Source organism: Rhinolophus sinicus, chromosome 14 (assembly GCF_057876585.1).
Source record: "Rhinolophus sinicus isolate RSI-liver-muscle chromosome 14, RSI-T2T, whole genome shotgun sequence".
Lineage (NCBI taxonomy): Eukaryota > Metazoa > Chordata > Mammalia > Chiroptera > Rhinolophidae > Rhinolophus > Rhinolophus sinicus.
In genome coordinates this window covers 55089562-55102625 of record NC_142514.1, presented here as the reverse complement: position 1 = coordinate 55102625, position 13064 = coordinate 55089562, and the positions used below count along the sequence as shown (strand labels likewise).

Sequence of the window (13064 nt, the reverse complement as noted above, 5' to 3'; positions counted from 1 at the left end):
TCACAGCACTTAGCACTTGGCATTCTCTGTCTGCATGTCTATATAGACTTCGAGCTGGAGGGCAGGTAGGAGTTCTGTTCATTTTTGAGACCTCAAGTGTAGTAAATACCATTGATTTCCCATGGCCACTAACTAAGTTCATTGACTACTGCATTCCAACTTCTCTGTCTGCAGATTCTATCCAACTCAGAAATAGGGATAGAAGGATCTGGAGACACCTTGCCTGTCCTGATTATTCAGAACTCTAAATTAGGGATGTAGCCTTGGAGTTTGTCCTTCTACCCACTGTACATGCCCTCTCAGTCTGTCTTACACTTTTCTCACTGGAGGTAAGCTAAATAGGGAGGCTTATTGGGGAAGTCTGCAAAACAGTCCAAGTTTGAAGTTAAATCCTTGTACATTTGCTCTTCTCACTTCAGCTTCTCAATGCTACATTTCTGAGCAACCCAAACTAATGGTGGAGGATGTAAGGTATTAGGAAGCTCTCTTGTGAACTTAACCATCTGCACAATGGGTGTTCTTTTGAAATGTTTACATTACCTACTTCCTACTGGGGTTTGATGTGGTATTGATAAAAGAAGGTAGCTTTGTGGTGCATCAAATCATCATGCATCTCTGTTATATCTGAGAAGAAACTCTTAATGACTTGAACTTTATCTGTAGAAGAAAGATAAACCCTGGGAAAATTTGTTCCTCTTATCTATTTAGTCATTCCTTCACTTGTTTATTGAGCATTTACTCTGGGAAAGGCACTGTGATAGGTGCTAGGGATAAAAAGGTGAAAGATGTGGTATCTGTTCTCAGGGTAAATTATCTCTCTGATTGCGTCACCATCTAGGCCAGGGGTCAGCAAACTTCTTCTATAAAGGGCCAAACAGCAAATATTTTAGATTTTGTGGGCCATAAGGTCACTGTTGCCTCTACTCAATTCCTTCTTTGTGGCACCAAAGCAGCCATAGATAATTCATAAACAAATTGGTGTGGCTGTGTTCTAATAAAACTTTATTTATGGATATTGAAATATGAATTTCATGTACTTTTCATGTATCATATACTATTATTATTCTTTTGATTTTTTTTCTTAACCATTGACAAATGTAGCAACCATTCTTAGCATGTGTACTGTATAAAAATAGGCAGGGACTGGGTTTGGCCCTTGAGCCGTAGATTTCCCATCCCTGACCTAGGAGATGGTCACTGGTAGGTTAGATATGTGATTCCTAAGTCTAGCTCCTATTCAATCAAAGTGGAGAGCCAGTCAGCATCGTAGGAATAATCCTTGTCTTTTCTTCACTCCTACTTCTATCAATCTCCTGGCCCCCAAACAGCAACTCCGTAGGTCTTTTTACAAAACAGAAATCTTTTATAAATTTATGATACTACTGAGGACATCTGGGGACTTGTTTTCCTGGGAGAAAATGAAAATGACTCCAGCAACTATGTGGTCTCTGAAACAGTTTAATATAGAATTTTTTTTTTCCCTTTCCCTATCTTCATACTAGAAATTAACATAAAAATTCCTTCTGGCTAAATTCCCAATACGTTTTCACAGTGAGCATTTTCTGAAGTGAAAATTAGTAGTTTCCTTGCAGTTTTCATCAGGGATGTGAAATTGTGCAGCTCACAGGGGTGGAGCACTCAAACCCCATTTATGAATTAATGCATGCTGTTGAGGGTACCTCACTGTCTGTTGAGTGCCAGGGATTCATTTCTACAGAATCCTGAGCATCTAAATTGTGTGTTTTAATTTCCATTCTCATTCTACCTGTGAGAGAATACTGTTTTCTATTTGCACAAATGAATTAATATATAACAACTAGTACCTATATACGATTACATTATTTACACCATCCTTAGGGGTTGGCATCACTTGAGCAAATTATGTCTCTCCCTTGTTACTCCTCCCTCCTTCCCAATTTTTATGCAGGTGGTATCTAGTTACAATGAGCATTCAGGACACCCTCAAATGGGAACCAGAGTCGATGAAGGTAAGAATATATGGTGAAGAGCTGACTCACCATATGGCTGCACAATGATTAAGTATCTATAGGACTTCCTTGCTTAAGCATAAGATGCCACTTTCATATCTCACATCTTCCTTCTTTGACAATCTCTGCCTCTATCTCTAGCCATCTGGTCTGCAAAGCAGTCTTAAGTCCTCAGTCTCAGAAACTAAGCTATTGAGCTATAACTCATTATGTACCCCAACACCCCACCACACACACACACACACACACACACACACACACACACACACACGGAGATGGCTCTGGTCTTTTAGGTCAGAAATTTCTGATAGTACAGAAAATCTGACTTCTGCACCAATTCACAAGAGTTATGGGAAAAGGAATTTGTAATTGTTAAAAACATTAATGGACTTTAGAATCAGACACACTTGGATGCTTGGATGTGAATCCTGGTTTTTCCACGTAGGAGCTATTGCAGACTTCAGGCAAAGTAATTAACTCCTCTGTGTCTTTGTTTGGATAGCTATGACATGGAGGAAAAGCTACTTCACAGAGTAGAGATGAAGATTAAATGAGATAATGAACAGTGAAGGTGAGTAAGGACTCAATAAAAATGCTACCATTTTGAAGACATTAAAATAAAATGGTTTTTCTTTCACCTTTTCCCCAAACATTTATTGAACTGCTGCTTGGTTCTGAGAATACAAAAAAATTAAACAGAGAAGCTCATGTTCTAGTAGAAAAGGCAGCTGTAGACCAATGAGTGAAGTACAGGAGGGGTACTTCGTGTAAAACCGAGGTATATCAAGGCACCCAGGTCCCAGAAGTGGGAGTCATCAATACACCTGGGGATGTCAAACAAGGTAGTGTTTACACAAGTGTTGAAGGATGAATAGAAGTGTGTGAGGTAGTCAGGGGTTGGGGGGGTCAGTGTATTCCCCTTAGAGGGAGAGTGCAAGATTTGGTTCTGCTAGAGTGTAGGGTAGCAGAAATAGAGAAAGTGGTCACAGGTGAGGATGATGAAAGATGCTGGGAACAGATAATGAAGGGTTTGAATGTCATGCAAAGGAGATGACGCTAACATGCTCAGTGGGCCTTTGTGATGTGTGGGAAAGCAGAATGCTATTATGAGGTGACACCCTTCCCCCTTGTAAGTGTGGCCAAGCTAGAATAGAGACACATGTGTCCAACTTGTCACTTATACATGAGGAACCTGAGGCCAGAGATCAAGTCACCCAGCAAAAAACCTGACAAAGCAAGAACAGGACTAAGAGTAGGTCATCTGAATCCAGTGCTTTAAACTTCCTCCACACTGAGGCCCTCATTTATTTGTAAATCCAGGCTTCTTCATCGAAGCCTTGCATTCTATGTGCTGGATTCAAATGCAAGTACGATTCCAGCAGCTTTTCTGAGTCACTGCGTCTTTCCTACCTTCTGAACATCAGAGCTGTCAGACCCGCCTGCTGGGAGTGGGGCCATCAGCTTAGGAAGGAGCAAGAATGGGGATTTTCCAAGGAGGAAATGAATGGATTGCAATGACTTGCTGATGCAGAAACAAAATAAAAACCCAAAGCAGACTGAGAAAGACTCCTTTCTTTCCCTTGAACTTGCAATCTAGGGTCTGATTTATAATTGGAAACGAACGCATCACACTGCAGCTGCTCCCTGCTCTTATTCCCTTACCGTTAACCATCACCCAGTCCTTCCTTTCCCAGGGCCTAATAGAAAGCACACCAGCCTAAACGTGTGTGTGTGTGTGTGTGTGTGTGTGTGTGTGTGTGTGTGTGTGTGTCTTCAGATTACAAGTTTTGGGGAACCTGCACCCCGGAGCAACAGAGCAGCAGCCTGGGTTTCCTCCCACATCGGGGCCCAGAAGGGCTGAAAGCTGAGCTTCGCTTCGAGCTTCCCCAGGCTCGGTTCCAGTAGCGCCTAGGCTTTCCGGGAACCTCCACATTTGCCTTCTCTCCTCCCTTAGCAACCGGGAGGCTTTGGATACCGCCAGCAGGTGGGGGCCGGGAGGGTGCGGGTGGCCTGGGCGCAGGGGCGACCGCAGCCCAACCCAGGTACCCCGCGCACCTGCAACCGCAGTGCGGAGCCTCTCGCGAGCGAGACTTTGGCGGCGTCAGTGCGCCCGGGGCCCCACGCACCCACGCACCGCACCTGCCGCGGGGTCCAAAAAGGATCCTGCAAAAATGAGCCATTCTCACCCTGCTGGGTAAGTGACAACTGGAGCTTTTCCACGACGCGGCAGGTGGCGGCTTTAGCCCGCGGCCCTTCCACCTCCCTCTTACAGCGGAGGGAAGGGGAGAGAGGGGGCTCAAGAGGGGGATGGGGCGAGGAGTAAAATAATACAGAATCTGGGTTGCAGCGAGGATGACAGAAATCCTAGGCTTCGTATGTCCTCTTTCTCCTTCCTCGCTTCTTTCACTGAGGTTCACCCCTTTTGAAATGTTCACTCTGTGAGGATTAAAAAAATGGATGTGAGAAACGCATACATTAAGTAGGGGCGTTAGCTGTGGTGTGGAACATACCTGTTTAAATGCATAAGTAGAGGTCATCAAAATAGGCATTCTTTTGGCGATTCCGGGCTGAGATAAATTCTCACCGTGGCGTCTTGCATACAAACGCGGTGTGAGTTGACTTAAAGTTGAGAGAGTTATTTCTGGATTTTTATCTGCCCAATTTCAAAAGGAACATAAGGGGCCTTTAGTAGTATTTTGACCAGGGGAAGTGGTATGACACAGGAAAGGAGGGAGAGACAGAAGTTGTGTGCCTCTATGTTTACAGATGCTCTTTGGGCAGGGTGACGCCTCAGAAGACATTAATTTGGCAATTATTCAATCTATTCTAGAAAGTTAATATAGTCATTATTGGCTGTTGTGAAAAAAATAAGTAAATAAATGGTCTTGGTCCTTTTATTGGAAGGGTGAATATCCAGTTTCCTTCTGAATTAAACAATGTAATGCATACTAGATAGTTTTTTTATTATGATACATCTAGTAAGTACATAACATTCTAGTTGATCTTACAATTAATTAGAAAATATTTTCCTTTGTAATTGAATTTATTGCACATTTTCAAGAGCAGCAAATTAACAGAGGACAACATAGTTAAGATCATTTAGAAATTGTGATGTCTGAAATGCCCCATTAGTCGTTGTGTTTAGAATTGATAGTCAAACTTAAAGATTTTATTTTAATGAATTCTCTGAGTGTCATGACATAAACATTGTTTGAAAAAACTAAAGGCATATAAGGTGCCATGTTGGAAGTCAGTTTCAGAACTTTTTGGAAAGTGATGTAGCTGTGACTAAACAAGCTTCCTATTTTATCTCAATTTGAATTTAGTTTAGGTACTTGAATGCTTTGCTGCTGAACTCCTGTGCAGTTTTAATTATCCATGGGTCATGTGGGCTGTAAATGGCACCATTTTTCGGCAGCTGCTATTAGCAGTATGTCCACATTCAGGAAAATGAATGTGTCAGTCATGGTTGTCTTCCTGTGTTTTTCAAGTTTTGGACTAAGTTAAAATCTGATTAGACCATTTAATCATCTATTTTAAAATGTGGAAAAACCTGTAGCTGCTTGCTAAATTGTGCATGATTAAGATTTCAGAAACGGAAGTGAAATTTTTCTGAAATTCCATTAGTTCCAAGCACATGAAAAAAAATGGATAATTTGTCATCTAGTGAAAGAGTGTGTTTCATGGTCCTCTTCAAGAAAGACATTAAGATGGCAACCATAATTTTGCACTGAAATTGGAAGCTCCTGGTGAGGAAGTACCATGTCTCATTAATCTTTGTGCCCCTTTTACCTAGGACAAGTGTCCTGCATAAAGTAAATCTCAACAAATATTTGTTAACTGAATGGTGTCACCTGAAGGTGTATCTGGTCTACAGCGCATGTGTTCACATATGGAAACCATATTAGAGCTAAACACTTACCAAGTGCTTACCCTGTGCCAGGCTCTAGTTTAATGTTTCACATGAATATCTCATTTAATCTTCTCACCCACTCCATGAGGCAGGTTCTAGCAACCCTGATTTTCACAGATGAGGAAACTGAAGACTGAGAAGTTTCTAAAGATCTCACAGGAACGAGCAATCAGGGCTGGGATGCAAAGCCAGGCAGTCCAGCTTCAGAGCCTATCGGCTTGACCGTTATTACCCTACACTACCTCTCATGGTCACCAGCTGAGATTTATGGGAGCCCGAAATATATAGAAATTCTCATCTAGATCCGGCCAATCTCTGACAGGTGATAGCTGCACATAACTATCTAGTATTTTAATATATGATTAGAAATGTTGTAATAGTGTGTATATGTATATATATATATATTTGTTTTTAGTTCATCAAAAATAAATGAAAATAATAAACATAACTGTAAATGCCTTGAAATTCACCCAAGAACAAAATTATTCAAATTGCTAAAGTTTTCCCCCAATATAAGTAATGATTATTTTTCTTGCCTATGCTACCATTTGGAAATAAAAGTTTCAGTAGCAAATAAAAGGTTTCATTAAAGCTGAGAAAGCTTTTCCATCATTACTGAAGCAGTTTGTACTTATTACTTTTGAAGGATAAAGTGGTGATAAAGTGCAGCTGTACAATAAAACAGAAATTTTAAATCCCTAAAATTCCAACAATCCATAAGTGATACCCTCTTGCTTTCTCTTGAGGCTCCCTTTTGAATTCACTGCTTGCTTAATTACAGCATGAAACACTTGACATAAAAATTGCAAAGGGCCTGTGCTGACTTTGTTCAGATAGAGTTTGGAGTAAATAAAAATAGTCTTAAAAACTTCTGGCACAGATTAAAATAGAGACTTTGAATCTGAGCTGCATTGTAATTTGGGGGAAGTCAAGTATAAAATGCCATTTCTTGCATTGCCATCTCTAATGAAATTGTTTTAGAGTGGAGAATTTCAATTGGTAGTCCCTCTACTTTGCTAAATCTCATCCTGTGTTGCTATTTGTTTTTGCGTGTGTATGTTTGTGGGTTGCGCACTAGTCTTAGAGATGGAATAGGGATTTTATACCCCTCAGCTATTCATGACAATAAAATGAAACGGCTCTCATGGCTCCTTCAAAGAAGCATCTCTGAATTCTTGGCGCTAAGTAGCGATAGTCACACTCGTCTGTAAATTTGCTTTGAGGAACTGGAAACATCATATGAGTGTGTTTGGGAAGATTGTTCCAAGGTTTAGGAGCAATTTTTTGTGGTTGTTTAGACTTATTAATTTACACTTTTTAAATGCAAAGAGGTGTTTCTGTAGTGACAGACTATACTGAGGTGTGGTATCGAAAGAATTAACACATTCTTAGTATACCCTGATAACTCAGTCCTTCTTCATCAAAGGCAGAATAAAAACTGCTGTAAATAAAATTGTCAGTTTTCAGGTAGTGGATGTGTATATTTAAAAGTGACAAAAATTACAAATCCACCATGTTATTTCCAATGGGAGTGTTCACTGCTCTTCGTCTCTGCCTTCTTCACTAGTGAACAGTGTAGTGTTTTGAGTGGCTGTAGTGGCATTCTTGTCTGGTGCTCACCACTCACTCCCACCATCAAAATGTGTCACACAGAATTTCAGACCTGAAGTTATTAAATATTTGAATTCAAGTTGGGTAGTGCTCATTCAACTTCCTGTTAAGTATTAACAACAACTATCTCAAGGAGTAAATAGTTTCTGGTTAAACAAAGTGAATTGAATGAGCTCATTTGTCTTGACTTTCTCTCTGACCGTTTTGTTAGAGAGTCTGCTCTCTTTTTTTTTCAAATGCTATGTCTTCTCTTATCCCTTCGCTTAACAAACCTGTTCACCTAAGTAGATGGAAATGGAAAGGGATTTGTTATACAGTGTCACTCAATTCTTTGAATTCTTTCAGTGTTATATGACAAAAATCACATAGTGATCGATCACCAAAAAATATTTTCAATGATCTTTCAGATGACAACTCAGTTAGGTCCTCCTTCGGTTGCATTGGATGCAAAGGATTGTTAACAAAGGATATAGAAAGCAAAGGACTGCAATCATACTTGTTGCCCGTCACAAAAGCCATTTGTTGTGTCAACATCTATACAATACTTCAAATTGTCCCTTTGTTTCTCAGGTGTTTTCCAAAGTTCAATGCACCCAAATAAGACACCAAATGGTGAGATGTGTGCCTTTCTATTGTAAAAATAGAAAGACGATTATAAAAGGGAACGGGGGAGGGATCAGCATGACTGGAAGTGCGTTTTCAGGTAGATCAGTTTTAGTAGAGTACAGAGGATCTAAAAATTGATTCCCTTAAAACAATTCTTGCCTGGGTTCCCCTAGGAAATTCTCTGTGTATCCCCAGGGGTGTATCCCAGTTTGTAAACTTCTGATTTAGAGAACAGGGTGCTGTCAGATGCAGTCTACTATAGCATTCTACTTCCTTACTCCCAGTCTTTTCTGAAGAAAGAATCTCTAACTGGGAGGAGAAGTGGAAACTTCCTGAATAACCACATAAAGTTTTTTTCAGGGAGATGGAACAATAAAACTTCTTTGTCTCAATTTTCAAGTCTAAAATCAGCCTCAAATAATCTGGGGTATTTATGTATTTTTGAGACTTTAAGTTTCCAGAGATAATATTTTCAATGAAAACTTCAGATTATGAAAGATAATATTGAAATACTCTTTTAAACTTTAGTTACTAATTTTGGTACAGACCAAGAGAAGTTGAATGCAGATTGGATTGTTGGATCTTTCCCTCCAATGGCTTACTCACTTCCCCATGCAAATGTTATAGTTGGAAATAGTGTATACTTTGGAATGAGTCCATACCGTGTTTCCCCAAAAATAAGACCTAGCCAGACAATCAGCTCTAATGCATCTTTTGGAGCAAAAATTAATATAAGACCCAGTATTATATATTATATTATATTATATTATATTATATTATATTATATTATAGGCCCAGTCTTATATTATAGTAAAGTAAGACCGGGTCTTATATTAATTTTTGCTCCAAAAGATGCATTAGAGCTGATTGTCCAGCTAGACCTGATTTTCAAGGAAACATGGTAATGTCCATCAATTTAATTTAAACTGTCAAATTAAGTCAGGGTAAAACTTGTAAAACGGAAAGGAAAAATCTAGGATTCAACATTTATGTTTGTTTGCAACTATCTTTGTCACCTTTCCCTACACTTGAAATCCCAAATGATATAGTATGAGTATGATTTATATTTGAAAAAGGAAAAAAGATAAGGGAAGATGACAGTAACTGAATCATATTCGGAGTAAAACTCTTGGCACTACAAATAAAAATAATGAATGGACATACATTTATGCCTTCAATGAAACTATTTAAGGTAAATGTGTTTATATAGTTACCTCATTAACTTATTTTTTTGTTTGTTTGCTTAAATGATCAACTACGGGTCTTGATTGCAATGAATAAGACTTGTGCTGACTAAAAATGTCAACCCAAATGTCAGCTAGGATGCCGTTATGCCGCTGGTTTCCAGCTGAGCAGAAGCCACTTGGTTCTTTCACTGGCCAGAAGCTCTAAATCGTTCTTATTGCAAGAGTCCCAGTTAGGAAACACGTCCTTCACTGACAACAACATTGCTGCATATTGTCCTATCAGAAAATATATTTGGGTTAAAGTAATTCACCTGATAGTTGCCTTCCTGGATTAATGTTTTTCTGGAGAAAAGGCAAACAGATGTGACAAGTTCAGTAGAGGCAGTTTGAAAAATCATGCTTTACTGAGATTTTCATTGGATTAGGATTAAAAGTTTTTTGAGAATTGTTTGTCAAATCTTTGCTTTTGTAGTGAAACATAAGAACATACAAGAAACATGCGAGAAAGATACTTTAAAAGGGAAGAACATTTCGAAGTGTAGATGTATGAATCTGGATTCTTTAACAATTTCTTGTTTTTTTTACAGGTCTCCTCTCACTCTTACTCTTCTTGTTTTCCTGTCTCTTTTGTATGGTTAACTCTTTGGTGGTCTGTGGGCAGATGATTGCGGGGTGCAATTTTTCCTTTTTCCCTGTGCTCTGGGGACTCTTGTGGGAGAGCTTCATTATCCTCTACTCATCCATCCTCACTGCCTACATGAATGTGTTGGGATCCTGAAGGTATCTGTTCCCCTTTTGGATGGGTGGCCAATGGTCCTTTTCTGTTTGCCAGATCAGATAATTTAGAATCAAAGCGTGGCTGCTTGGGTTTCTTTGTACCCAGGAAACGTGCTCTTCGTTTCTTCTGTCTAAATACATGATCACCTTTCTGGTTATACCTGTGCTATGGGCTGAATTGTGTACCTCCCCCCTGGCTGCCCCAAATTTATATGTTGAAGCCCTAACTCCCAGTGCCTCAGAAGTGACTGTATTTGGAGGTTTTTAAAGAGTTAATTAAGATTAAACTATGTCAATAGGGTGGGCCCTAATCTAATATGACTGGTGTCCTTAAAAGAAGAGGTTATTAGGACACAGACACGTACACACAGGAAGAGACCATTATGAAGATACAGGAAGAAGATGGCCATCTGTAAGCCAAAGAGAGATGCAACAGTTCTTCCCCTTATGGCCCTCAGAAGAAACCAGTCCTGCTGACACCTTGATTTTGAACTTCTAGCCTCCAGAACTGTGAGACAATACATTTCTGTTGATTAAGTGACCTGGTCTATAATACTTTGTTAGGGCAGCCCTAGCACACTAATACAACCTGTTTGCAACTGCTGATGCTCTTTATTACTTGGTCCTGCAAAAGGGGAGGATGGTCTTTATGAGAAATGCAGAGTCATTGAAAATAAATGATTTAAGAATATGAGGGTCATGGGGAGTGGAGATTCGAAGTCAAAAGTTCAAAAGGGAGATAAAAATCAAAGCAAACAGAAAATATGATTGAAGGACTAATGAGGAGAAGTAATTAAGGTAATGAGTCAGTGATCTCTTCTGGTAAGTATTGAACTTCTCTTTTGTTAAGTCCAATTAGTAATCAAAAGACTCCTCACCTCTCAGTGCCCTGATACTAGTTGGGAGAGAAAATTGAACACTTTAAGTTGGTGATCCATTTTTCTGTGACTGTTATTATTTTCTTATAATAGTGATAAACACTTATAAATTAAAATTCTTAGGGCAAAATATTGAAGCAAGGGAAGAAACAGCAGGGAACTAAACAGACAATATAAATTGCACATAGTAGTTTGAAACAACATTAAAAAGTAAGGATTTTAAATTGAATTGAATCATATTGTTTTATAGTAGCAGTTAATTTGGCATTCTTTATATGCCATGAATTGTAATACTTTATATTTGTGAATATTATGTGGCTCTCCTATTAAGAAGTTGTTTGTCTTCATAGCTTGCTCCAAGATATTTACAATAATATTGTTTCTATTGTTTAGATTCAAATAAAAATAATCTGCTACAAATAAGAATAATAGACTTAGAAGGGATCTCAAATCTCTGGGTACTAGAGATACAAGTAGTTTTTGATTTTCCTCCTTGTACTTATCTGTACTTTGAAAATTTCCTACTGTCAGCTGAAAAGTACAGGGAGGAAAATAAAATTGCTTGAAATCCTACCATCCATAAATAATTGTAGTTAGTATTTTTGTCATTTTCTTTCTTCTCCGTTTTCCTTTGGATCATTCCTATTTTTCAAGCTATACTGATGAGGCAATACTGTTTGAAAAGCTGTTTCTAAGACTGCACTGTTTTCAAAGTTACATCACAAGGTACAACGTAGGCACTTCCTGCTGGCATTCCAATCGTCTTCATATTTCCCTTATAAACTGCAGACGCTTTGAGGGTGGAGACCACACTGCTCTACTTATTTTGCTCCTCCATGTATCATCTCCAGGACAATGACCCGAACTTAGCTCAATAATTGCTGACGTATGTCTTCTATCTTGGTGATCATTTATGATTAAGTCCCAAGAGTCTGTTCACTCATTCATTCAATTAATATTTATTGAGAGCCTACAATGTGCTAGTCATTAAGCTACCATATTAAACATTTACTCAGTTTCAGAAATTCAGTTGAGTTCTTGAAAAAAACCTGAATAGTGAATTTTTAGAAAAGATTTCCAGAGTCACTGGACTTCATTGAGTTTTGCTGTCTTTGAGCAGCAGGGTGATCGTGTACATTAGGAATCCATTCAGTTGCAAGTGGCAGAAAACCAAACAAATAGTGGCTTAAATCATAATGGTATTATTTACTTCGCAAGTGGGTGATTCTATTTTTCTGTCATAATTATGTCATTTTTCATCATAATTCATAGGGATTTACATAAGATTATCACTGTTAAATCCCTCCTTTCCTACAGATTCTTTTTTCCTCTCAAACTTGAGACTTAGAGCTTTGACCCAGCTGGAATCTTCCAGAACAGGAAGTGGGCTTACGGAGTGAGTGAGGCTGACCTCCGTCTGCGGTCTGTGAAGAGGGATATTGAGGTTCTAGTCTTTGGGGAGGAGATTGGAACGGAAGAAAACAAGGCAAGTTTGAAGTTTCAGAGCTAAATGCAAGAGCATAAGGCAGGAATCAGATCCCAAAGTCCTGTGACAGGACAAGGGAACTTAAGCAAGAAAACTGGGAGACAGGGCCCAAGGAAATTTAGACAGGGTAGTGGAACGTGTGCATAGAAAGAACATTTCAAAGGGATCACAACAAGGCTTTGAAGTGTCTGAAGGATTGGAACTGTCTGAGAATTCGAGAATTCTCTCTCTCTTTTTTGTTCTTCTAAATGAAAAGGAATGAAATTCCAAAAGGAAAATCAATGTTCCATAAAAAAATGATGAGAGAAACATGGTGGAGTGGAAAGACGAATATTTTTGGAGTTAGAAAGACATAATCTCAGGTGTGCCTATGTGAACTTAGGAAAGTTGATTTCACTGTGCCTCACGTTTCCCTTTCAAAAAATGGGGCCAATAAATACCTTCCTTGCAGGAATATTGGCATATATTAGAAATTCGTTGAATGGCAGCTGTTGTGTATTTATTTTGATATTTGTGCAAAGGATATATTACTTAAGTCTTGTTTTTAGTTTCCTAGTTTTACTTTTCCAGCTTTATTGAGATATGATGGACAAATAACACTGTGTAAGTTTAAAGTGT

The 13064-nt window shown here is 38.8% G+C and overlaps 1 protein-coding gene across 3 annotated transcripts in view; it reads left to right on the top strand.

Annotated features, from left to right (window-relative positions):
- Window positions 1-3712: 3712 nt before the first annotated feature.
- The window catches only part of ERICH3 (glutamate rich 3), a 112275-nt gene continuing 102923 nt past the window's right edge, over window positions 3713-13064 (top strand). For all 3 annotated transcript variants that reach the window (XM_088791204.1, XM_074334952.2, XM_019743774.3), the window contains exon 1: window positions 3713-4182. In XM_088791204.1, coding sequence (XP_088647330.1) covers window positions 4160-4182 — 23 coding nt within the window. In that variant the 5' untranslated portion in view covers window positions 3713-4159. The remainder of the gene's footprint in view (window positions 4183-13064) is intronic.